The sequence below is a fragment of the Bos indicus x Bos taurus genome, chromosome 3 (genome assembly GCF_003369695.1).
Source record: "Bos indicus x Bos taurus breed Angus x Brahman F1 hybrid chromosome 3, Bos_hybrid_MaternalHap_v2.0, whole genome shotgun sequence".
Lineage (NCBI taxonomy): Eukaryota > Metazoa > Chordata > Mammalia > Artiodactyla > Bovidae > Bos > Bos indicus x Bos taurus.
The window spans coordinates 100,743,342-100,770,902 of record NC_040078.1 but is presented as its reverse complement, the minus strand read 5'-3'; the positions used below and the strand labels follow the sequence as shown (position 1 = coordinate 100,770,902).

Here is a 27,561-nt window from a genome sequence, read left to right as displayed (position 1 = left end):
TAGAACACACACAAAAAAGCAAAACAGACACAGAGAGAACAAGCTAGTGACTACCAATGGAGCAAAGAAAAGGGGCAAAATAGGGGCAGGGGTAAGAGGTACAATCACCATGTATAAAATAACTACAAGCACATTACCTATAGCACAGGGAATATAGCCAATTTTTATAATAACTATACATGGACTATAACCTGTAAAAATTGTGAATCTCTATGTGGTACACCTGAAACTAATATAATATTGTAAATCAATTATTATCTCAAAAAAAAAAAGCTCATGAGAGCTACTTCATGAGCTCTCACACCTACTTCACACCCACTAGGATGGCTATAATAATAAAAAATTTTTAAACAATAAACAGAATAGTAAGTGTTGGTGAGATGTAGAGAAACTGGAACCCTTACACATTGCTTGCAGGCATGTAAAATGAAACAGCCACTGTGGAGAACCTCAGTACCTCAAAAAGTAAAATGAAATTACTATATGAACGAGACATTCCACTTCTAGATATACAGCAAAAGAATTAAAAACAAGTGCTCAAACAAATACTTGTATACAAATGTTCATAACTGTACTATTCACAATAGCCAAAAGAGGGAAACAATCCTATTGTCTACCAACAAATGACTATATAGACAAAACGTGGTATTTCATACACTGGAACATTTTTGGGCTATAAAAAGGAATGAAATGTTAATACATACTATAACACGGATCAATGCTGAAAACACTATGCTAAATAAAAGAAGTCAGTCATAAAAGTCACATATTGTATGATTCCATTTATATGAAACGTCCAGAATAGGCAAGTCTATAGAGATATGAAGTAGAACAGTGTTTGCCTGGAGATGGGGGAAGGGAGGAACGGACAATGACTATTAATAAGTACAGGATTTCTGTTTAGAATGATAAAAATATTTTTAAATTAATGGTGAAAGATGTACAGCCATGTAAATATACTAAAACCCACTGAATTATGTATTTTAAAAACGATAATTTTATATTACCTCAACTATTTCAGAGATTGAATTGCCAACATCCAGAAATGGATCATGGAAAAAGCAAGAGAGTTCCAGAAAAACATCTATTTCTGCTTTATTGACTATGCCAAAGCCTTTGACTGTGTGGATCACAATAAACTGTGGAAAATTCTGAAAGAGATGGGAATACCAGACCACCTGATCTGCCTCTTGAGAAATCTGTATGCAGGTCAGGAAGCAACAGTTAGAACTGGACATGGAACAACAGACTGGTTCCACATAGGAAAAGGAGTACGTCAAGGCTGTATATTGTCACCCTGCTTATTTAACTTCTATGCAGAGTACATCATGAGAAACGCTGGACTGGAAGAAACACAAGCTGGAATCAAGATTGCCGGGAGAAATATCAATAACCTCAGATATGCAGATGACACCACCCTTATGGCAGAAAGTGAAGAGGAACTCAAAAGCCTCTTGATGAAAGTGAAAGTGGAGAGTGAAAAAGTTGGCTTAAAGCTCAACATTCAGAAAACAAAGATCATGGCATCCGGTCCCACCACTTCATGGGAAATAGATGGGGAAACAGTGGAAACAGTGTCAGACTTTATTTTGGGGGGCTCCAAAATCACTGCAGATGGTGACTGCAGCCATGAAATTAAAAGACGCTTACTCCCTGGAAGGAAAGTTATGACCAACCGAGATAGCATATTCAAAAGCAGAGACATTACTTTGCCAACAAAGGTCCGTCTAGTCAAGGCTATGGTTTTTCCTGTGGTCATGTATGGATGTGAGAGTTGGACTGTGAAGAAGGCTGAGCGCCGAAGAATTGATGCTTTTGAACTGTGGTGTTGGAGAAGATTCTTGAGAGTCCCTTGGACTGCAAGGAGATCCAACCAGTCCATTCTGAAGGAGATCAGCCCTGGGATTTCTTTGGAAGGAATGATGCTGAAGCTGAAACTCCAGTACTTTGGCCACCTCATGCGAAGAGTTGACTCATTGGAAAAGACCCTGATGCTGGGAGGGATTGGGGGCAGGAGGAGAAGGGGATGACAGAGGATGAGATGGCTGGATGGCATCACTGACTCAATGGACGTGAGTCTGAGTGAACTCCAGGAGTTGGTGATTGACAGGGAGGCCTGGCGTGCTGCGATTCATGGGGTCGAAAAGAGTCGGACACGACTGAGCGACTGATCTGATCTGAACTATTTCTCAGTAAAGTGCTTATTAAAAAGAAAAAAAAAGTACCCTGATACTTTGTTCTGGAATAGGAGTCCAGGTTTTATAGGTTTCACAATACACACTAAAATACAGAATTATCTCATGGGGGTACTTTAGTTATCTCAAGAGACTGGAAAAGTCATCAGCCTACAAATCCTCCTTCCAATTATATTTCCAAACAAAACAAGGACTAGCATAAGAAGAAATTAAGAGCCTTCTACTGTAGCCCAACAGAAATACTCTTAATGTGAAAATGAAAAGGTTGTCAGCCACTGCCACACTGGAGCTGAATAGATTTTCCACTTACCAGAGGTAAGAGATTGGGGCCATTGTGCCATTTGGTTTTACATTCTTTTCCCTTTATAAATATACATGTCACCTCTATTTACACACACCTCAGTTCTTCCCTAAACAGATTCCACTAACATCCAAAATATCTAAGTCATTTTCTTAGAAATAACTGAAATTAATCTGTTTTATAGTATTTTTAAAATAAGAAGATGATTAACAGTCAAAGGAACTCTCTGAAGCTCACAAATGGTATTAAGTGTAAATCCAACCTATTTTGCTTCTAAAAGGGTATTTTTTTCTAATTTCAGTAACAGATGTTTTATATATCTTTTCTAGTGCTTTTAGGTCAGGGCTTTATAACCTCAGCACTATTAACATTTTGGGCCAGACAATTTTTGGTGGTGGACGGCTATCCTGTGCATTGTAGAACTGTTAGTGGTATCCTCTACCCACTAGATGCCAGTAGTACCCCTGCCCAGTTGTGACATTATCTCCAGACATTGCTAAATATCTCTTAGGAAGGCAAAACTGACCCCAGTTGAGAACAACTGCCCTAGTTCATCAGGCTTAATTATTTCTGGACTTCCCTGGTGGGCCAGTGGCATCCACACTTTCAGTGCAGTGGGCCTGGGTTCAATCCCTGGTTGGAGAAAATCCCACATGTCGCATGTTGTGGCCAAAAACAAGGAAAATGACAAATTATCTAATTGTAATTCATGAGGCTACTGAACCACAAAGTATACAATAAATACCATGAGGTTTGATGGTCATGGCTTTCTATCCTTCATATATAGCCAAGCAGTCTTTGTTACTTATCTAAAGACAAGCTTCAGAACTAAATTGAACAGATTAATATAACTAAAAATCGATTCTTAAGGAGGAATGACCAGAGGGTGCTAAATCCTAAAACTGAACTATTTTAAAGGAATATAAATAAGCTGCATAAATCCACATTCTTGGGACTTCCCTGGCGGTCCAGTGTTTAGGGCTCCACGCTTCTGATGCGGGGGCACAGGCTTGATCCCTGGTCAGGAAACTAAGATCCCACATGCCACGTGGTGCAGCCAAAAAAAAAAACAAAAAAATAAAAAGTTCACATTCTTTAATATGAAATCATCCATCAGCCAGTTTTCTTTTGCTATCTAAGGCAACTAAAAGTCCTTAAGCTACCTGCATAATTCATACCTCCCACACCAGAAGTTAAATATTTTCTTTTATTGCTACTGATACATATTTTTTTATTTAACCTGACCTTTAAAGCTCTGTAATCATTTGTACTTTGTAATCAAAGATAAAAACTAACCATCACCTAGCTGTGCACTACAGAGCTAGTAGACCAGAGGCTGGAAAACTTTTTCTGTAAAGGGACAGACAATAAATATCTTGGGCTTTGAAGTTATATGGTCTCTGCTGTAACTACTCAACTCTGTCATTGTAGCACAAAAGCAGCCATAAAACATACATTACCAAATAAGTGTAGATGTGGTCCAATAAAACTTATTTACCAATGCAAAAGGCAGGCAAGATTGGTCCAAAACCCTGTATCAGAATACTACATGTGAGAAAAAATAAAAATATTGATTCCTCTCTTTCCCGATGATGTTTTCATCATAAAAGTAAACTAAGAACTTTCTAAAATACCATTAACTTTTGTTGTTGCTGTTCAGTTGCTAAGTCGTGTCCGACTCTTTGTGACCCCATGGACTGCAGCACAAGGTCCTCTGTCCTCCACTATCTCCCAGTGTTTTTTCAAATTTATGTCTATTGAGTCTGTGATGCTATCTAACTATCTCATCCTCTGCCACCGCCTTCTCCTTTGGCCTTCAATCTTTGCCAGCATCAGGTTCTTTTCCAATGAGTTGACTGAGCTGGCATCAGGGGGCCAAAGTATTGGGACTTCAGCATCAGTCCTTCCAATGAATATTTAGGGTTGATTTCCTTTAAGATTGACTGGTTTGATCTTCTTACAGTCCACGACACTCTCAAGAGTCTTCTCTAGCACCACAATTTGAAAGCATCAATTGTTCCGAGTTCAGCCTTTTTTATAGTCCAACTCACACATCCATACATGACTACTAGAAAAACCATACCTTTGACTATACAGACTTTCATAGGCAACATTCTTTCTAATATGCTAAGTTTGTCATAGTTTTCCTTCCAAGGAGCAGTATCTTTTAATTTCATGGCTGCAGTCACTGTTCACAGTAATACTGGAATTCAAGAAAATAAAATCTGTCACTGCTTCCAATTTTTCCCCTTTTAACTAGCTTTCTTCAATTAACAAGCTTTCTCCTATTTAGTAACAGGCATTCACAGTGGGATAATGCTGCACCCTATTGCCTTAAATGAAGAAAAAGAGCCAACTATGAAATCAGGCTCAGGATTGAGATTTGTACTTACCACTATACAGAAGCCTGACCCAAGAAATTAAATCCTTTAGGTTCAGATCCAGAACCTAAACAAACCCAGCAGAAACAATGTCAGACCTGTATATTAAAACACATCCACAAGCTAGAAAACTGCAAGGTAAAACCTATCTCCCTGAATATAGGCTCTCAATATAAAATTATAAATCACAGAAAAAATGAAATTCCAGCAGGTCAAAAGACCAAATAGTAAGATATCCATACCCTAAGACTTGCAACTAATCTGAAAGGGACTAAAAACAAACAAAAAAGTTTAATGGTCAAAATTTACTCATCTCTATGCAAATCTACTAGAAAACCTATACTAATAACATTCTCTTTTTTCAAAATTTTATTTATTTATTTTTGGTTGCACTGGGTCTTCGTTGCTGTGAACAGGCTTTCTTCAGCTGCAGCAAGCAGGGGCTGCTCTTCATTGCACTGCACAGGCTTCTCACTGCGGTGGCTCCTCCTGTTGCGGAGCATGAGCTCTCCGGGCACAGGCTTTAGCAGCTGCAGCATGTTGGGCTCAGTAGTTGTGGTGCCGGGGCTTAGTTGCTCTGTGGCATGTGGGATCTTCCCAGATCAGGGATCAAACCTGTGTCCCCTACATTGGCAGGCAGATTCTTAACCACTGGACCAGCAGGGAAATCTCAACAATAATTTTCTAGTAAAATATAATTACTGAAATTGACTTAGAAAAAACAAAAATTTATACAGTTAAACTAAAAGGAAAGAAAAAATTTTCAAAGTACTTGGCCAAGATTTGATAGAAGAATTCAATCAAATATTCAAGAAGTAAATTATTCCAATAATATTTCAATTGTTACAAAGCATAGGGGAAAAAGCTTCAAAATTATTTTTATGAACCAAGTATAACATTCCTAACAAAACCTAAAAACAGAAGCATGAGAGAAAAACACAGCCTATTCTCATAAATACTGGGATATAAACACCCCAGCAAAAAGAAGTTAGCAGCTCATTAAAGAATAATATACCACAAATGCAAAGATAATTTACTATTAGACTACTTACTAATATAATTCACTTTCCTGACAGCAAAAGACAAAAATACATGCATCATCATATATATTACAGTTCTTCAGAGAAACAGAACAGGATATATAGAGACAAAAAGATTTATCACAAGGAATTGGCTCACACAATTACAGAGCCTGATAAGTTCCAAGATCTGCAGTTGGTAACATGGAGACCCAGGAAAGCCAATGGTGTAATTTCTGTCTGAGTCTGAAGCCCTGAGAACCAGGAGAGCCAATGGGATAAGTTCCAGTCCAAAACACGGCAGTTCAGTTCAGTCACTCCGTCCTGTCCAACTCATTGTGACCCCATGGACTACAGCATGCCAGGCCTCCCTGTCCATCACCAACTCCCAGAGTTTACTCAAACTCATGTCCATTGAGTCGGTGATGGCATCCAACCACCTCATCCTCTGTTCCCTTCTCCTCTGGCCTTCAATCCTTCCCAGCATCAGGGTCTTTTCAAATGAGTCAGTTCTTCACATCAGATGGCCAAACTATTGGAGTTTCAGCTTCAACATCAGTCCTTCCAATGAATATTCAGGACTGTATTTCCTTTAGGACGAATTGGTTGGATCTCCTTGCAGTCCAAGGGACTCTCAAGAGTCTTCTCCAACACCACAGTTCAAAAGCATCAATTCTTCGGTACTCAGCTTTCTTTATAACCCAACTCTCACATCCATACATGACTACAGGAAAAACTACAGCTTTGACTAGACGAACCTTTGATGGCAAAGGTCTCTGCTTTTGAATACACCTTTAGTAAAATCTTTAATAAAACGTCTCTGCTTTTTAATATGTCATCTAGGTTGTTCATAGTTTTTCTTCCAAGGAGTAAGCATCTTTTAATTTCATGGCTGCAGTCACCATCTGCAGTGATTTTGGAGCCCCAAAAAATAAAGTTTTTCACTGTTCCCACTGTTTCCCCATCTATTTACCATGAAATGATGAGACCAGATGCCATGATCTTAGTTTTCTGAATTTGAGCTTTCATTTCAGTTCAGTCACTCCATCGTGTGTGACACTTTGTGACCCCATGAACCACAGCGTTCCAGGCCTCCCTGTCCATCACCAACTCCCGGAGTTCACCCAAAACCATGTCCATCGAGTCAGTGATCCCATCGAATCATCTCATCCTCTTCTTCTCCTGCCCTCAATCTTTTCCAGCATCAGGGTTTTTTCAAATGAGTCAGCTCTTCACATCAGGTGGCCAAAGTATTAGAGTTTCAGCTTCAACATCAGTCCTTCCAATGAACACCCAGGACTGATCTCCTTTAGGATGGATTGGTTGGATCTCCTTGCTGTACAAGGGACTCTCAAGAGTCTTCTCCAACACCATAGTTCAAAAGCATCAATTCTTCGGCATTCAGCTTTCTTTATAATCCAACTCTCACATCCATACATGACCACTGGAAAAACCAAGCCTTGACTAGATGGAGCTTTGTTGGCAAAGTAATGTCTCTGCTTTTCAATATGCTATCTAGGTTGGACATAACTTTTCTTCCAAGGAGTAAGCATCTTTCAATTTCATGACTGCAGTCACCATCTGCAGAGATTTTGGAGCCCCCAAAAATAAAGTCAGCCACTGTTTCCATTGTTTCCCCAACTATTTGCCATGAAGTGATGGGACCGGATGCCATGATCTTAGTTTTCTGAATGTTGAGCTTTAAGCCAACTTTTTCACTCTCCTCTTTCACTTTCATCAAGAGGCTCTTTAGTTCTTCTTCACTTCCTGCCATAAGGGCGGTGTCATCTGCATATCTGAGGTTATTGATATTTCTCCCGGCAATCTTGATTCCAGCTTGTGCTTCTTTCAGCGTTTCTCATGATGTACTCTGCATAGAAGTTAAATAAGCAGGGTGACAATATACAGCCTTGACGTACTCCTTTTCCTATTTGGAACCAGTCTGTTGTTCCATGTCCAGTTCTAATTGTTGCTTCCTAACTTGCATACAGATTTCTCAAAGGGCAGGTCAGGTGGTCTTGTATTCCCATCTCTTTAAGAATTTTCCACAGTTCGTTGTGATCCACACAGTCAAAGGCTTTGGCATAGTCAATAAAGCAAAAGTAAATGTTTTTCTGGAACTCTCTTGCTTTTTCAATGATCCAACAGATATTGGCAATTTGATCTCTGGTTCTTCTGCCTTTTCTAAAATCCAGCTTGAACATCTGGAAGTTCACCATTCACATACTGTTGAAGCCTGGCCTGCAGAATTTTGAGCATTACTTTACCAGCATGTGAGAGTAAGATGACAAGCCCAAGGCCTAAGAAGAGGCAGTATTTCAGTTTCAATCCAAAGGCAGGGAAATACCCATATCCCACCTAAAGTAGTCAGGTAGGAATTCCCTCATCACCGGAAGGTCACCCTTTCAGTTCTTTTGGGGCCTTTAAATGATTGATCAGGTGGTAAAGAATCTGCCTGCAATGTAGGAGACCAGGGTTCAATCTCTGTGTCAGGAAGATCCCCTGGAGAGGGGAGTGGCAACACACTCCAGTTTTCTTGACTGGAGAATTAGCAGGCTACACAGTTCATGGGGTTGTAAAGAGTTGGACATGACTGAGTGACTAACGTCCACATTCAGTTCAGATCAGTTCAGTTCAGTTGCTCAGTCATGTCCAACTCTTTGCGACCCCATGAATCGCAGCACGCCAAGCCTCCCTGTCCATCACCAACTCCCGGAGTTCACTCAGACTCACGTCCATCGAGTCAGTGATGCCATCCACTCATCTCATCCTCTGTTGTCCCCTTCTCCTCCTGCCCCCAATCCCTTTTCCAATGAGTCAACTCTTCGCATGAGGTGGCCAAAGTACTGGAGTTTCAGCTTTAGCATCATTCCTTCCAAAGAAATCCCAGGGCTGATCTCCTTCAGAATGGACTGGTTGGATCTCCTTGCAGTCCAAGGGACTCTCAAGAGTCTTCTCCAACACCACAGTTCAAAAGCATCAATTCTTCGGCGCTCAGCCTTCTTCACAATCCAACTCTCACATCCATACATGACCACTGGAAAAACCATAGCCTTGACTAGACGGACCTTTGTGGGCAAAGTAATGTCTCTGCTTCTTAATATGCTGTCTAGGTTGGTCATAACTTTTCTTCCAAGGAGTAAGCATCTTTTAATTTCATGGCTGCAGTCACCATCTGCAGTGATTCTGGAGCCCAAAAAAAGAAAGTCTGACACTGTTTCCACTGTTTCCCCATCTATTTCCCATGAAGTGATGGGACTAGATGCCATGATCTTAGTTTTCTGAATGTTGAGCCTCAAGCCAACTTTTTCACTCTCCACTTTCACTTTCATCAAGAGGCTTTTGAGTTCCTCTTCACTTTCTGCCATAAGGGTGGTGTCATCTGCATATCTGAGGTTATTGATATTTCTCCCGGCAATCTTGATTTCAGCTTGTGCCTCTTCCAGTCCAGCGTTTCTCATGATGTACTCTGCATAGAAGTTAAATAAGCAGGGTGACAATATTCAGCCTTGGCGTACTCCTTTTCCTATGTGGAACCAGTCTGTTGTTCCATGTCCAGTTCTAACTGTTGCTTCCTGACCTGCATACAGATTTCTCAAGAGGCAGGTCAGGTGGTCTGGTATTCCCATCTCTTTCACAATTTTCCACAGTTTATTGTGATCCACAAGTCAAAGGCTTTGGCATAGTCAATAAAGCAGAAATAGATGTTTTTCTGGAACTCTCTTGCTTTTTCCATGATCCAGCGGATGTTGGCAATTTGATCTCTGGTTCCTCTGCCTTTTCTAAAACCAGCTTGAACATCAGGAAGTTCATGGTTCACGTATTGCTGAAGCCTGGCTTGGAGAATTTTGAGCATTACTTTACTAGCGTGTGAGATGAGTGCAATTGTGTGGTAGTTTGAGTATTCTTTGGCATTGACTTTCTTTGGGATTGGAATGAAAACTGACCTTTCCCAGTCCTGTGGCCACTGCTGAGTTTTCCAAATTTGCTGGCATATTGAGTGCAGCACTTTCACAGCATCATCTTTCAGGATTTGAAATAGCTCAAGAGGAATTCCATCACCTCCAGTAGCTTTGTTCATAGTGATGCTTTCTAAGGCCCACTTGACTTCACATTCCAGGATGTCTGGCTCTAGGTGAGTGATCACACTATCGTGATTATCTTGGTCATGAAGATCTTTTTTGTTCTTCTGTGTATTCTTGCCACCTCTTCTTAATATCTTCTGCTTCTGTTAGGTCCATACCATTTCTGTCCTTTATCGAGCCCATCTTTGCATGATATGTTCCCTTGGTATCTCTAATTTTCTTGAAGAGATCTCTAGTCTTTCCCATTCTGTTGTTTTCCTCTATTTCTTTGCATTGATCGCTGAAGAAGGCTTTCTTATCTCTTCTTGCTATTCTTTGGAACTCTGCATTCAGATGCTTATATCTTTCCTTTTCTCCTTTGTTTTAGGGATGGCAATCTGCTTTACTCGTCTACTGATTCAAATGATAATCTTATTCAAAATGTACTCTCAGAGACTTACTCAGAATAAAATTTGACCAAATATCTAGGCACCATCTGGCCCAGTTAAGTCAACATATAAAATTAACCATCATGCTAGAGATTTTGAAAAGACATACAGTAAAAGTCATCATCCATACTGCATAAAAATAGTTCTTAACACAAAATAGGAGGTTTTTTTTATTACAATTTTGAAGATCGAACAGAAAAAGAAATATCTACTTCGACCCCCAAATCATATCATGTTTAATTAGGAAACACTACAGGTATTCCCGTTAAAGTCAGGAACAAAGACAAGATGTCAAATACCAATATTATTTAACACTTTAGGAAGTATTAGTCAGTGCTGTTTATTGAGAAAAAGTGAGATAAAAAATGGGAAATAAATTTATCATCATTCACAGATATGACTATATATCTGGAAAATCAAAGTGAATCAACTGAAAATCTATTGCAAACATTAAAAAAAACTCAATACACTGGATGCATCAAAGATTAATGTGTAAAAATTAGTAGTCTTCACAAGCAAACAACAAACAGAAGATATAACGGAAGTGCGGTTGACATTTACAATTGCAACAGACAAAAATGAATATCCAACAGCAGAAGAAATGTGGAATTTTTTTTAAATTTTTAATGTCTACAAAGAGACACAAAATACTTGAACATATGAAAAGGTATGCCATATGCTTATATAAAAAGATTCACTATCATCATAAAGATAATAATTCTCTAAATTAATCTATAAATTTACCAAAATCTCAATAAAAGGGTAATAGGATATTTTTAGAAACTGACAAATGCATTTTAAAACTCACAATAAAAATCAGGAAGAATTGCCAAGAAAATTCTGGAAAGGAATAATAATTATGAAGAAGACTAGACTAACCAGATATTAAAATAAAATTGAAATGATTAAATTATTATAACAGTGTATTATGGTAGACAGGCCAATACAACAGAATAAAGTCTAGAAAGATACCAAAATACATACTGAGGACAATTCAGGATAGAACAAAGGTGACACTTCCAATCAGTGAGAAAAATATTAAATATACATTAAATGTTGCTGGTACAACTGAGTAGACATTTTAAAAAACAAATTCCAGATAGATCAAACATTTAAACATAAGTGGTAATACCATCAAAGTGATAAGAAAAAAATTATAGTGTTATTTATAACATAGGAGTATAGAGAGATTTTTTAAATAATAAAAGAAACAGAAGACAATAAAAAACAAACTGAACTATTTCTACATTGCAAAAATTGTTAAAAACTAGCTTAAAAAGCACTACAGTCTTAGAAAATATAATTCATAGCACACATAAAAAGTTCTACAAAACTAAGATACTTGTAGAAGAATAAGTACTATATGCCATGTAGAATTCTAAGCACTCAGGATACAGCAGTGCAGAGATAAAGAGATTTAAAAGTTAGTGTAAGTTCTGCTGTAAGTTCTGTAAGATTTAAAAGGTAGTGTAAGTTCTGCCCTCATAGAACTTATACTACCTCTACCATGGAGTAGGTAAGTAGGTAAATAATAGATAACTGATATATAAACATCCACACACACATACACATACAGACATACATGTATTTGCTTACATAAGTACAAAATATCTCTAGAAGGACATATAAGAAAGCACTGAATACCAGTTACCTAGAGAGAAGAAAACTGAGGGGCAGAAAAAAGCAAATGATTTTTCACTGAATAACCTTTTACACCTTTTAAGTTTATACTATGTGATTTTTAAAATAAATTCAACTAAAATTACACAAAATTAGATGTTCAAAGAAAAGCAGGAACAGGATATTTGAAACAAAAGAGAAGTGCATTTAAGAAACACAAATAGAAAGTCTACAAAACTCTCATCACAAGAAAGAAAAAAGAATCTGCAAATACATGACGTGATGGACGTTAACTAAACCTATTATGGTAATCATTTCACAATATATATTCATATGAAATCATATTATACACCGAAAATTAATACACTTTTATATGCCAACTGTATCTTAATAAAACCTAAAAGAAAAAAGCCAAAAAAAGAGATAGTCTAGAAAAGAAAAACATAGCAACTGAAATTAAAAAGTCTCAAAGGTAGTTTCAATTATAGAGTAGGCCCCAAATGAAAAGAAAGTAAACAGGGAAATAGACTGAAAATCACCACCACACTCCCCCCTAAAAAAACTAGCACAAAAAGGCAAAGAAATAAAAACACGAGAGAAAAATTAAGAGACATGAAAGATAGCATGAGACAATCCAATATGTATGTAATGGGACCTTAAGAGGCCAAAAAAAAGAGCAGAATTTTAAAAGATAAAATGTCCAAGAATTTTCTAGAATTTAAGACACATGAGTTCTTAAAATGAAGGAGTAAACCACATTCTAAGCAGAATAAATAAAAATAAATCAGCTCCGAGACCAATATAATCAAAACTGAACAAAGAAGAAAAAATAATTCTAAAAAGAAAGAAAAGGCTGATTAACTAAAAAGGGTAACAACCAAACTAACAACTAACTTAGCAACAGCAAACATGGATTTGATCCCTAGTCCAGGAAGATTTTACATGCTGCGGAGCAACTAATTAAAAAAAGAAGAAAAAAGGGAAGAATAATTTTAATGTGCTGAAGCAAATACTGTCCTAAATTCTATACTCATTAAATTATCATTTAAGAGTTTATTCAGTGTAAAGACAGAAGTAATAACAATAAATATAAACAGATTACAATTTCTCTGTCTCTTTATGGGCAAATTTAATTTTGGATCAAAAAAAGTAAATATAAAACTATTTCATAGGACACATAAAAAATGTACTATCACAGACAGAATAAAAATAGAGATAGGAAAAGACATACTGGGAAAATAATAACCAAAACAACAGATAAATGCATACAGTGAGGAAGAAGGTACATAATATTGATATCAGATAAAGTAGGAATCAAAGCTAACAGCATAAAGTGGTACAAAAATAGAGAACTAGCATTTATAAAATATACAATCTATCTGTAGTATACAATCTAATAATAACATGAATTTCTATTAATATATAGTTCACAAAATGGACTATAAACAAAATAACCACACTGACAGAAACACAAGGAGAATCTATAAACACATTAGGAAATATTAATAGACTTTTTTCAAAGAAATATATTAGACTATAATAAATAAGGTCATATAACATTTGAATAACAATACAAAAGCTTAATCTAATAGAGGTACACAGAACTTTATGCAATCAAACAAAACATAAATTCATATTTGTTTCAAATATATTTGTGGCATTCAAAAAAATCTGACCTTGTACTATATCAAAACAAAATCTAAATTATATTCCAGAGGCTTCCTTGATGGTCCAGTGGTTAAGAATCTGCCTTGTTGGACATCCCTGGTGGTTCAGTGGTTAAGAATTCGCCTTGCACATGGGCACATGGGTTCGATCCCTGGTCCAGGAAGATTCCACATGACACAGGGCAGGTAGGCCCTTGTGCAACAACTAATGAGCCTGAGCTCCAGACCTTGCAAGCTGCCACTACTGAGCCCACCTGCTCTAGAGTCCCTGAGCTGAAACAAGAGAAGCCACTGCAAAGAGAAGCCCGCACACTGCAACTTAGAGAAAGCCTGCCTGCAGCAATGAAGACCCTACACAGCCAAAAATAAACAAACAAACAACTTGTTTAAAAAAAAAAAGAATGTGCTTTGCAATGCAGAGGACTCAGGTGATCAGAACTAAGATTCCACATGCCGAGGATCAACTAAGCCCCCGTAGACCACAACCAATGAGCGCTTGTGCCACAACTCAAGAGTCCCTGCCTGCACTGCAATGAAAGATCCTGCGTAACCCAATTAAGACCCAACATAGGACTTCCCTGGTGGTGCAGTGGATAAGAATCTGCCTGCCCATGCAGGAAACATGGGTTTGATCCCTAGTGCAGGCAGACTCTACATGCTGTGGAGCAACTAAGCCCGTGCACCACAACTACTGAGCCCACAAGCCCTCCTAGGGACTTCAAGCCACAACTACTGAAGGCCGTGTGCGTAGAGCCTGAGCTCCACAAGAGAAGCCACCACAGTAAGAAGCCTGTGCACCACAACAAGTAGCCCCTGCTGGTCCTAACTAGAAAAAGCCCACAGGCAGCAACAGAGCCAGAGCAACCAAAAAAATACATGAAATAATTAAAAAGAAAGAGCCAACACAGCCAAATAAATAAATATTTAAAAAAATAAATTATACTCCAAAGACAGACTTCATATAAGCCATTTTCTGTGATCATGATGCACTAAAATTAAAAATTAAATATCAATTACCCAAAAGAAAATTCACCATGTAGACATTTTAAAATTTCATTTAAATAATTCTCATATCAAAACGAAATCAAACCAAACTACATTTAGAAGTGATGAGACCACACTGAAAACCTGTGATATGGCCAAGTCTAGAGGAAACTTTAAAGCTTAAGTGTATATACGAGAAAAAATAAACACTGGGAAAAACTGAGATAAGAATAAAATTCAAAAAGCTACAAAAAGAACAAACATCACTAGATCTAATAAGAAAGTAAACAAAAGAAAAGTAATACAGATAGAAGTAGAAAATAGTGAACCATAACACAAACAGAAGATAATCAGCAGAATCAAAGGTAATAAGCTGACTGCCAGGTTCCGCCCAGGGTGGAGTTATCAACAGGTGTGGAAACAGAGACAAACTTCCCTGGGACAGGTACAAGGGCAAAGGCAGGACCAGTGAGACTTCATAGCTATCCCACAGGTCCCAGAATCCTATATTTCTTAAGCCTTCAGTTTATCAATAAACGATACCTCTTTTTTCCCCCCCCCCGTTTTTGGCCACATCATGTGGCTTATGGTATCTTAGTTCCCCGACCAGAGGCTGAACCCAGACCTTGGTAGTGAAAGCACCGAGTCCTAACCATTGGATCTCCAGGGAATTCCCAACTAGCTCAATTTTTTTTTTTTAAGCAAATCCTTTGAGAAGAAACCTAAAATAAATTTGTGTTGTTTTATTTTTAAAATAGAAGACACAAATAAACCATATTAGAGGAAGGAGGCAGATATTGATACGGTACAAATTACACTAATTACACTTAGGTTTGTCTGCAAACAGAAGACCAAATATTAAAAGTCTTAAGATTTTTTTCTCACAAAGAGACTCTAGGAGATAGTACAGAACCAGGCCGCTCTCTTCCATGTAGGCATAGAAGATGCAGGCTCTGTCTTGTTGCTCTGCCACAAATGGCCTCCATTTGTAGGGTCACACTATGATCAAAATGTACAACAGCAAATATGAAGGAAAAACGGATATAAGAAGTGGCAAAGGAAGATTTCCAAAAGCTCCCATACGACAATTCTGCTCACATCCTATTGGACAGAACTACTCATTTAGTTAAACCTAGCTATAAGTAAAGCTAGGAAATGGCATCAGTGTGTCCAACTAAAAGATCTATTAATATGGAAGAAGAAAATACAGCTATTGCGGAAACAAAAAACCTGTGCCACATCAATTACATACAGTATTTATGCCCACAAATCTGAAAATTTAAGTAAGATTAATTATATCCTAAGAAAATAAAATTAACAAAAATTACTTAAGAAAGGAAAGATCCCACACAATGTGAAGCAATTAAGCGTGCTCTCCTCAACTAATGAACCAACATGCTCTGGAGCCCACACGACACAACTAGAGAGTCTATGCACCTCAAAGAAAGATCCTGAATGAAGCAACTAAGACCCAATGCAGCCAAATAAATATTGAATGGAAAAAAAAATTTTTTTTTTTGGCCATGCCACAGGGCTGGTGGGTTCTCAGTTCCCCAAACACAGATAAAACACAGGCTCAGCGGTGACAGCACCGAGTCCTAACCACTGGATGACAAGGGAATTCCAGGCACAAAAGGACAAATATTATAATTCCATTATATGAGGTTCCTAGGATAGACATATTCATAGAGACATAAAGTAGAACAGATATTAACATGGGCTAAAGGTACTAGAGGGAGTTTTTTTTTTAATGCATACAAAGTTTCCATTTTGGATGATGAAAAAGTCTGGAGCAGTGGAAGAGGCTCCTATGTTATTTTAATTTTTGATCAGTATGGATTATTTTTATAGTTAAAATAAATAAAATATCTTGCAAGTTAATAGATAGCTCAAGAGGAGTTTACAATACTACTCAAGATCCACAGCGTCCTGACAAGGCAAAGCCTACATCCTAATGAAACACAGCTGTGAACTCTGCAGTAAAACTGACCCTCAACAAGACAATATGAGAAAAACTGTTGCATCACTCACCTTGAACACTTCAGAGAAGAAGCCAGACCCTATTTTTTCACAGGTGAAGTCATCTAAACGTGTCAGTCTGGAAAAGGCACTTATAAGAGCTCGATATGAGGAGGGCCAAATTCTTCCCACTTGGGTCATGTTCCCATCCCCTCCACCACCTCCTTCAAAATCCTCAAGACGCTCCACACGTGGAGGAAATCCTGCAATTGAATTCCGTTTGCTCCGATCCATAGTCTTCAATAATCACTTTTTTCTTCTTTTAAGAATGAATTCCATACATAATAAGTTTTTGTTGAGTTTTACTTCTCTTCTGGCTCGACACTAAACAAGAGATCAAAATAATATTTCATTAAAACCATTAATAAAAATTAAACACATGCATACAGTAAACTATTAATGAAAAAGTATTGCCTCTCTTATATTCTAGTTACTGATTTTCAGATCTAAAAAACATTTTATGCCTTTACCTTCAAAAAACAATGATATAGCCATGATTTACCGAGCACCTACTATCTATGAAACAGTATGAGAGCTGTACATATGTTATGTCATTTGATTCTCAAGTAACCCATGATACAAAGATTATAATGCTTATTTTGCAGAGAGGTCAAATAATCATACAGTCACTAAATGACAGAGATAAAACTAAAATGCCAGACTGTCTGATTCAAAAACTTGTACTCCTGCCAATGCCCTTCACAGTCTCATATAATTTTCTCTTCATTTGAAAAAGTCAAGTGCAAATATATAAAACAAGGATGACAATATTTTACTTTTTAAAATTATATAATTTTAAAAGAAAAAAACTATATCCAAAGGCAATTTAAAAAGCCACTCTTGATTAAACAACCCAGTCTAGCAGAAATGACCACAGAAGGCTCTACCATTCTGGTACCTGACAAAGAATAAAAAAAAAAGCCCACTTTTTCTTTTAGTCTGTCTCCACTACTTTTTCCCACAAGAATCAATTATATTTAGGTTTAATTAATCCATTTTGAGTTTAGTTTGGTGTTAAAGAATGTTCTAATTTAATTTTCTTACATGTAGCTGTCCAGCTTTCCCAGCACTTATAAAACTCTTAGAGGAAAATATAGGCAGAACACTTGAAATAAATTATAGAATTACTTTTTCCATTGGTCTCCTAGAATAATGGAAATAAACAAATGGGACCAAGTTAAATCCAAAAGCTTTTAAAGAGCAAAGGACACCATAAAAAAGAAAGAAAGAAAGAAAGAAAACAACCTATAAAATGGGAGAAAATATTTGCCAACAATGCAATGACTAAGTGATTAATCCCCAAAATTTACAACAGCTCATGCAGCTCAATTAAAAAAAAAAAATTGGGCAGAAGATCTAGACAGACATTTCTCCAAAGACACACAGATGGCCAAAAAGTACATGAAAAGATGCTCAACATTGCTACTTATTAGAGAAATGCAAATCAAAGCTACATGATATCAGGCTTCCCTGGTGGCTCAATGGTAAAGAATCTGCCTGCCAATGCAGGAGACATGGGTTTGAACCCTGATCCAGGAAGATCCCATATGCTGTGGAGCAACTAAAAGCTCTTCGCTGTAACTCCTGAGCCTGTGTTCTGGAGTCTGGGAGCCGCAACTACTGAATCCACGCACTGCAACTAATGAAGCCCAAGTGCCCTAGAACCCATGTTCCACAACACGTGAAGCCACCGCAATGAGAAGCCCTGGCACTGCAACTAGAGAGTAGACCCTGCCTGCTGCAACTAGAGGAAACCTGTGCAGCAACAAAGACCCAGCACAGTCAGAAATAAACACATTTTAAATATATATATATTACCTCATACCAGTCAGATAAATACTGGAGAGGGTGTAGAAAGAAGGGAACTCTCCTGTACTGTTGGTGGAAATGGTACAGTTACTATACAGAACAGCATGGAGGTTCCTGAAGAAACTAAAAATACAGCTACCATATGATCCAACAATTCCATTCCTGGGATTTTTCTCAAACCTGAGAAAACCATGGTTCCAAAGGATACATGCACTCTAATGTTCATTTCAGTGCCATTTACAATAGCCAAGACATTGAAGCAACCTAAATATCCACTGACAGATGAATGGATAAAGATGTGGTACATATATACAATGGAATATTACTCAGCAACTAAAAAGAATGAAATAGTTAGGACCAACCTAGACAGCATATTAAAAAGCAGAGACATTACTTTGCCAACAAAGGTCCATCTAGTCAAGGCTATGGTTTTTCCAGTGGTCATGTATGGATGTGAGAGTTGGACTGTGAAGAAGGCTGAGCGCCGAAGAATTGATGCTTTTGAACTGTGGTGTTGGAGAAGACTCTTGAGAGTCCCTTGGACTGCAAGGAGATCCAACCAGTCCATCTTAAAGGAGATCAGTCCTGGGTGTTCACTGGAAGGACTGATGTTGAAGCTGAAACTCCAATAATCTGGCCACCTGATGCAAAGAGCTGACTCATTGGAAAAGACCCTGATGCTGGGAAAGATTGAGGGCAGGAGGAGAAGGGGACAACAGAGGATGAGATGGTTGGATGGCATCATCGACTCGATGGACATGAGTTTGGGTAGACTCCAGGAGTTGGTGATGGACAGGGAGGCCTGGCATGCTGCAGTTCATGGGGTCACAAAGAGTTGGATACGACTGAGCAACTGAACTGAACTGAACTGAGTCCCATTTGCAGCAAATGGATGCATCTGGAGATATCACGCAAACTGAAGTAAGCCAGACAGAGAAAGACAAATATGATATCACTTATATGTGGAATCTAAAAAAAAGAGAGAAAGATACAAATGAACTTATTTATAAAACAGAAATAGACCCACAGATATAGAAAACGAATTTATGATTACCAAAGGGGAAAGGTGGGAAGGGATAAATTAGGAGCTTGGGATTAACAGATATACACTGCTATATATAAAACAGATAATCAATAAGGGCCTACTGTATAGCACAGGGAACTATATTCAACACTTTTTAATAACATATAAGGGGAAAGATTCCAAAACAGAATAGAGATATATACATGTATAATGGAATCACTGTGCTGTATTCCTGAAACTAACACAATACTGTAAATCAGCTGCTGCTAAGTCACTTCAGTCGTGTCCGACTCTGTGTGACCCCATAGACGGCAGCCCACCAGGCTCCCCCGTCCCTGGGATCCTCCAGGCAAGAACACTGGAGTGGGATGCCATTTCCTTCTCCAGTGCATGAAAGTGAAAAGTGAAAGTGAAGTCACTCAGTCATGTCCGACTTCTAGCGACCCCATGGATTGCAGCCTACCAGGCTCCCCTGTCCATGGGATTTGCCAGGCAAGAGTACTGGAGTGGGTTGCCATTGCCTTCTCCGTAAGTCAGCTATACGTCAATAAATTTTTTAAAGAAAAAAAAAGATATATATACCCCAATGTTCATTGCAGCACTATTTACAATAGCCAAGACATGGAAGCAATCTAAGGCCTTCAACAGATCAATGGATAAAGATGATGTGGTATAATGTGCAATTTTAAAAAAGGGTATAAAGGAACTTATTTACAAAACAGAAACAGAGTCATAAATATAGAAAACAAACTTATGGTTACTAGAGGGGAGAGGGTGAGAGGGAAAATTGGGAGATGTGGATTGATATATGCCCACTACTATATATAAAATAGAGAACTAATAAGGACCTCCTGTATAGCATAAGGGACTCTACTCAATACTCTGTAATATGGGAAAAGAATCTAAAAAAGAGTGAAAATATGTATATGGATAAGTGATTCACTTTGTTGTACAGCAGAAACTAATACAACATTATAAATCAACTATACTCCAATAAAAAAAAAAAGATGTGGGGTATGTGTGTGTGATACACACATACAATGGAATATTACTCAGCCATAAAAATTGAAGTAATGTCATTTTTAGCAACATGGATGGAGCTAGAGATAATCATGTTAAGTGATGCAAGTCAGAGAAAGACAAATACATGATGTCACATAGGTGGAATCTAAAAAAAAAATGATATAAATGAAATTACTTTCAAAATAGAAATACACTCACAGACATGGAAAACAAACAGTACCAAAGGGGATGGAAGGGGCAGGGTAAATTAGGAGTTTGGCATTAGCAGATACACACTTCAATTCAGTTCAGTTCAGTCGCTCAGTCATGTCCAACTCTGTGCGACCCCACGAACCTCAGCACACCAGGCCTCCCTGTCCATCACCAACTCCCAGAGTCCACCTAAACCCATGTCCATTGGGTCAGTGATGCCATCCAACCATCTTATCCTCTGTCGTCCCCTTTTCCTTCTGCCCTCAATCTTTCCCAGCATCAAGGTCTTTTCAAATGAGTCAGCTCTTTGCATCAGGTGGCCAAAGTATTGGAGTTTCAGGTTCAACATCATATAAAATAGATAAACAATAAGGACTACTGTATAGCATGGGGAACTATATTCAATATCTTGTAGTAACCTATAATGGAAAAGAATAGACATACATATATATGTAAAACTGGATCACTTTGCTATACACCTAAAAGCAATACAACATTTTAAGTTAACTAAGCTTCAATTAAAAGAAATAGTTTAAAAAATAAAATAGGCTAAAAAAGCAATACTGAGTGGAAGTGGAAAGAAGCAAGCTATAGTTCACAGTATCATTAAAACTGAACTGAAAACAATTTTTAAGAAGTTACCCAAAAAATTATAGGACTATCCCTATAGAATGATACCATTTTCATTTTTTAAATGTATTTTTAAAACATACAAGGGGGCTTCCTGGTGGCTCAGTAGCCACCTGCAAACACGGGAGATGCAGATTCAATCCCTAGTCCAGAAGGATCCCACCTGCCACAGAGCAGCTGGGCCTGGGCCAACTGTTGAGCCCGTGCTCTGGAGCCTGGGAGCCACAGCTGATTGAGCCCGCTGGCAGCATCTACTAAGGCCCACACCCCTGGAGCCCCTGCTTTGCAGCAAGAGAGGCTGCCACAGTGAGAAGCCCACAAACGGAAACCAGAAAGTGGCCCCCACTTGCAGCAATTAGACAAAGGCCCGGGTTGCAGCAAAGACCCAGCACAGTCAAAAGCAAATAAATGAAATAGATAAATAAAAATTATTAGATTAAGCCTGAATGACTCAACTACTGAGCCGGTGAGCCACAACTAGAGAGCCCACACACTCCAGAGTTCTCACACCACAGCTAGAGAGAAGCCGGCACGCCACAACCAAGACCTGATACGGCCAAAATAATTAATTAATTTTTAAATACATACAAAATAACATATATTTATAGAGAGGCAGGATTGATTAAAGATACACACTTGCTTCATTTGGGAGTTGACTGCCACAGACCTCAGGAAAAAATGCACCTTGCTTTTGCAGAGATCAACATAGTTCAGCAATGCCCAAGCTTCTTTTTCAGAGAGGTGAACCTCAGCTTAGAGGAAGGGCCAAGGAGGCTTCCACGCTGAAGGGGACATGGAGAAGAGGTAGTAATCACACGGGAGTCAGCTCAGGGAACAAATGGAGCGCATGGCCACCTGCTGCTTCCCTGTGCCCTGCCAGGAGAGCGCTGTGAAGCAGAGGCATCCAGGTTCCCAAGCGGGCACCAGCAACACCTCCAAAGCAGACTCAGAGGCCTCCCCGCTGGCGGGGACCTGAGGAACCTGAGGATGAGGTTCCAAAAGTAGTCCCTGCAGAGGCTAAGAGTCTAATCAGGAATAAAAGTAGACAAGCGGGGCGGGAGGTGGGAAACGGGGCTTGGTGTATGTGTGTTCAGTCCTGTCTGACTCTTTGCAACCCCATGAACTGTAGCTCACCAGGCTCCTCTGTCCATGGAATTTTCCAGGCAAAAATACTGGAGTGGGTTGCCATTTTCTTCTGCAAAGGAATACATGATTAAAGATATAGCCTCCAGACAAATCTGGCTTCAAATCCTCAATCTGTAGCTTGCAGCTATATGAACCCAGACAAGTTATTTTAAAACCTCTACATTATTTACAAAATGGAAATAAACTAGTACCTGCATTATATGGACTTCTCCGGTGGCTCAGACGGTAAAGAATCTGTCTGCAGTGCAGAAGACCCGGTTTAATCCCTGGGTCAGAAAAATCCTCTGGAGAAGGGAATGGTTACCCACTCCAGTATTCTCGCCTGGAGAATCCAATGGACAGAGGAGCCTGGTGGGCTAGTCCATGGGGTCGCAAAGTCTGACATGACTGAGCAACTAACACTTTCACTTTATACTTCCTGTAACATTTTATATGTATTAATTCATTACAGTCACCATAAGGTTATTGGTTAAATGAATAGTGTCTGGCAAGTAGTAAGCATTCAAGCCCATTGGTTACTATAATTATTATTTTGTTGCTGTTGAGCCAATCAGTCCAGTCTGACTTTTTATAACCCCATGGACTACAGCATGCCAGGCTTCCCTCTCCTTCACCATCTCCTGGAGCTTGCTCAAACTCATGTCCATTGAGTCGGTGATGACATCCAACCATCTCATCCGCTTTCATCCCCTTCTCCTCCTGCCTTCCATCTTTCCCAGTATCAGGGTCTTTTCTAGTAAGTCAGTTCTTCCAATCAGGTGGCCCAAGTATTGGAGCTTCAGCATCCGTCCTTCCAGTGAATATTCAGGACTGATTTCCTTTAGGATGGACTGGTTTGATCTCTTTGAAGCCCAAGGGACTCTCAAGAGCCTTCTCCAACAACACAGTTCAAAAACAACAATTCTTTGGCACTCAGCCTTCTTAATGGTCCAACTCTCACATCCACACATGACTACTGGAAAAACCATAGCTTTGACTAGACAGACTACTGTCAGCAAAGTAACATCTCTGCTTCTTAATATGCTATCTGGGTTGGTCATAGCTTTTCTTCCAAGGACCAAGTGTCTTTTTATTTCATGGCTGCAGTCACCATCTGCAGTGATTTTGGAGCCCAAGAAAATAAAGTTTTTCATTGTTTCCATTGTTTCCCCATCTATATGCCATGAAGTGATGAGACTGGATGCCATGATCTTCATTTTTTGAATGTTGAGTTTTAAGCCAGCATTTTCACTCTCCTCTTTCACTTTCATCAAGAGGCCCTTTAGTTCCTCTTTACTTTCTGCCATAAGGGTGATGTCATCTGCATATCTGAAGTTATTGATATTTCTCCCAGTGGTCTTGATTCCAACTGTGCTTCACCCAGCCCAGCATTCTGCATGATGTACTCTGCATATAAGTTAAATAAACAGGGTAATAATATACAGCCTTGAAGCACTCCTCTCCCAATTTTGAACCAGTCTGTTGTTTCATATTATGTTCTAACTGTCGCTTCTTGACCTGCACACAGATTTCTCAGGAAGCAGGTAAGGTGGTCTGGTGTTACAGAAAATTCTCTTTCAGAATTTTCCACAGTGATCCACACAGTCAAAGGCTTTGGTGTAGTCAATGAGGCAGAAGTAGATGTTTTTCTGGAACTCTCTTGCTTTTTCTATGATCCAGCAGATGTTGACAATTTGGTTTCTGCTTCCTCTTTTTCTAAATCCAGCTTGTATATCTAAAAGTTCTCAGTTCACAGACTACTGAAGCCTAGTTTGGAGAATTTTGAGCATGATCTTGCTAGCATGTGAAATGAGTGCAATTGTGCAGTAGTTTGAACATTCTTTGGCAGTGACCTTCTTTAGGACTGGAATGAAAACACTTTTTCCAATCCTGCGGCCACTGCTGAGTTTTCCAAATTTGCTGGCATATGGAGTGCAGCACTTTCACAGCATCATCTTTTAGGATTTGAAATAGCTCAACTGGAATTCCATCACCTTCACTAGCTTTGTTCATAGTGATGCTTCCTAAGGTCCCTTTAACTTCACATTCCAGGATGCCTGGCTCTAGGTAAGGGACCATACCATCCATCATAGTTATCCGGGTCATTAAGATTTTTTTGTATAGTTCTTCTTTAAATTATTATTTAAAGGTACATATTTATAGTAAATGTCTAAAAGCAAGAAGTAGAAAGCCAGTCACTAAATTCATTGTAGTAGTTGCCTTGGTGGCAAAGAAGAAAAATGAAATAAGGAAGGAAAAAAAGGAGACTTGTATTATAGCAATAATGTTTTGTTCACTTTTATTAAAATACCAAAACAAATATGATGTGTTTGCTAATTTTATTATTTTTTCACTAACTTGCTGTTATTGTTGTTCAGTCGCTAAGTCGTGTCTGACTCTTTGCAACCTCCCATAGATTGCAGCACTCAAGGCTTCCTTGTCCTTCACTATCTCCTGGAGTTTGCTTAAACTCATATCCATTGAGTCAGTTCAGTTCAGTTGCTCAGTCATGTCCGACTGTTTGGGACCCTAAGGACTGTATCATGCCAAGCTTCCCTGTCCATCACCAACTCCCGGAGCTTGCTCAATCATGTCCATGGAGTCAGTGATGCCATCCAACTATCTGATCCTCTGTCATCCCCTTCTCTTCCTGCCTTCAATCTTTCTGAGCATCAGAGTCTTTTCTAATGAGTCAGTTCTTCACATCAGGTGGCCAAAGTATTGGAGCTTTCAACTTCAGCATCAGTTCTTCCAATGAATATTAAGGGTTGATTTCCTTTAGGATTGACTGGTTTGATCTCTTTTCTGTCCAAAGGACCCTCAAGAGTCTTCGCCAGCACAATTCAAAAGCATCAATTCTTTGGCGCTTAGCCTTCTTTATGGTCCATCTCTCACATCCGTGCATGGAAAAAAACATAGCTTTGACTATATGCACCTTTGTTGGCACAGTGATGTCTCTGCTTTTTAATACACTAAGTTTGTCACAGCTTTCCTTTCAAAGAGCAAGTATCTTTTAATTTCATGGCTACCATCACCGTCCTCAGTGATTTTAGAACCCAAGAAAATAAAGTCACTGCTTCCCACTTTTCCCTCTTCTATTTGCCATGATCTGATGGGATTGGCTGCTATGATATTAGTTTTTTTAATGTTGAGTTTTAAGCCAGCTTCTTCACTCTCCTCTTTCACCCTCATCAAGAGGCTCTTTAGTTTCCTTTCATTTTCTGCCATTAGAGTGGTTATCACCTGCATATCTGAGGTTGTTGATATTTCTCCTGGCAGTCTTGATTCCAGCTTGTGACTCATCCAGCCTGGCATTTCACATTATGAACTCTACATATAAGTTAAAAGAGCAGGGTGACAATATACAGCCTTGTCGTACTCCTTTCCCAATTTTCAACCAGTCCATTGTCCCATGTCCAGTTCTAACTGTTGCTTCCTGACCTGCATACATGTTTCTCAGCAGACAGGTAAGGTAATCTGATATTCCCATCTCTTTAACAATTTTCCACAGTTTTCACTAACTAATATTTGTTAATACTGGGTGATAGTATATTGTACTTTTTACTATATTTAACTTTTCTAATAAAAAAGAATTTTAAGTTTGTTTGTTTGTTGCCAATACAACAGCTATGCAGTATGCTCAAGCCAAAAAAACTGACAATTTGGCAAATAAATAGCATCCCAATGTCCAAGCCAAGTCTTACGATTCTCAAACTTTTATTCAACAGTTCAACTGTAGTTCTTGGTCCAAGGAGCATTTATATTTTAAGCTAAAAACTCAGAAGCACTGGGAGAATTTTTGGATAGCTTTCCTTATTCAAATCCACAAACTCAAAATATAAAAACACTCATGAAAAACACTGATATTTAGTTGTAGAGCCCTTATTATATGCTAAAGCAATACTAATTACTAGACAGTTGAGGGAGGTGAGTGGGAAAAAGTACAGTCCCCTTATGGGAGTAAGAACTTTATCAATCCATTTTGGAGAAGTGCTGAGCATGGGAAAACCTCCAAACCATGCCTTCTGCTCCCCTGGCCAACATACTGAATGACCATATTTTAAATGAAACCAACCAAGTTACAAATAGCTTTCAGTTTAATCTAATAAATTTTAATTTAGCCATAAAAGGCAGCAAAGGTGTGTATGAACAGACTCTAAAACCATATGCTGTTTTTTTTTTTAATCTGAAAATGACTAATTTTAAAATGAGACAATACATTCTTTGAAATGTGTGAGATTTTGTGCTATTTTCAGACTCTGGATTATCTCTCTTGGTGTCATTTATGGAATATTACCTTTTGATGTTAATGGTGCTCTTTAAAGTACACATTTTGGGTAGAACAAAAAAACAACTATCGAGGCTATTTGATTCAAGAGACAGCACAGATCAAGAGACGGCACAAGATCAAGAATAATGAATTTTTAGCTTGTAAAAACTTGAAATTCCTAAATGGAAGCTGATGATACTGTGAGCTGCTTCATTAAATATATCCAAGCGAGAGTCCCAGTGGTTCTCCATTAAGGGCATGTGAAAATTTAGGGGGAAGGAGGCTCTTCTCAGGGAGGAGCTATTGTCACAATGGCGGGGGTGTGGGGTGGGCACTTTTGGCATTTTAGTGGGCAGGGCCAGGGAAGCTAAATGTCCTACAATGCACACAACAGTCCTGCACAACAAAGAATTGTCTTGCCCTAAATGCCAATAGTGCCCCTGTTAAGAAGCACTGTGTGAGAAAAGCTTAATCAGTTTTGTTCTTAAACTAGGAAACAGCCTTCAGCACTCTTTCAAAAATGCCAAAATCATGTGCTTATAAGGACACAAAGAATTTTTTAGTGTGTTCTCAACTTCAGTACTTACAAACTGGGAAGTTCAGAACTTTTTCCCTTTCCCATGAACAGGTTTGTCTTTTCAAAGGCTGATTTTCACTTATCTTGGGATTGATTTCTTTTTCACAAAGAAAGTACAATTAAAAGCTTTTATTGGAGAAACTAATTGGAAAAGCTGTCAATAAAAAAGTCAGTGAACTAAATATCCTATAAGATACATTTTATCTTTTCAA

At 38.5% G+C, this 27,561-nt stretch overlaps 1 protein-coding gene across 5 annotated transcripts in view; it reads right to left on the bottom strand.

The window, feature by feature from the left end:
• TESK2 (testis associated actin remodelling kinase 2) overlaps positions 1–27,561 on the bottom strand; it is a 139,281-nt gene that overhangs the window by 89,964 nt on the left and 21,756 nt on the right. For all 5 annotated transcript variants that reach the window (XM_027537433.1, XM_027537429.1, XM_027537430.1 and 2 more), the window contains one exon: positions 16,712–17,023. In XM_027537433.1, coding sequence (XP_027393234.1) covers positions 16,712–16,933 — 222 coding nt within the window. In that variant the 5' untranslated portion in view covers positions 16,934–17,023. The remainder of the gene's footprint in view (positions 1–16,711; positions 17,024–27,561) is intronic.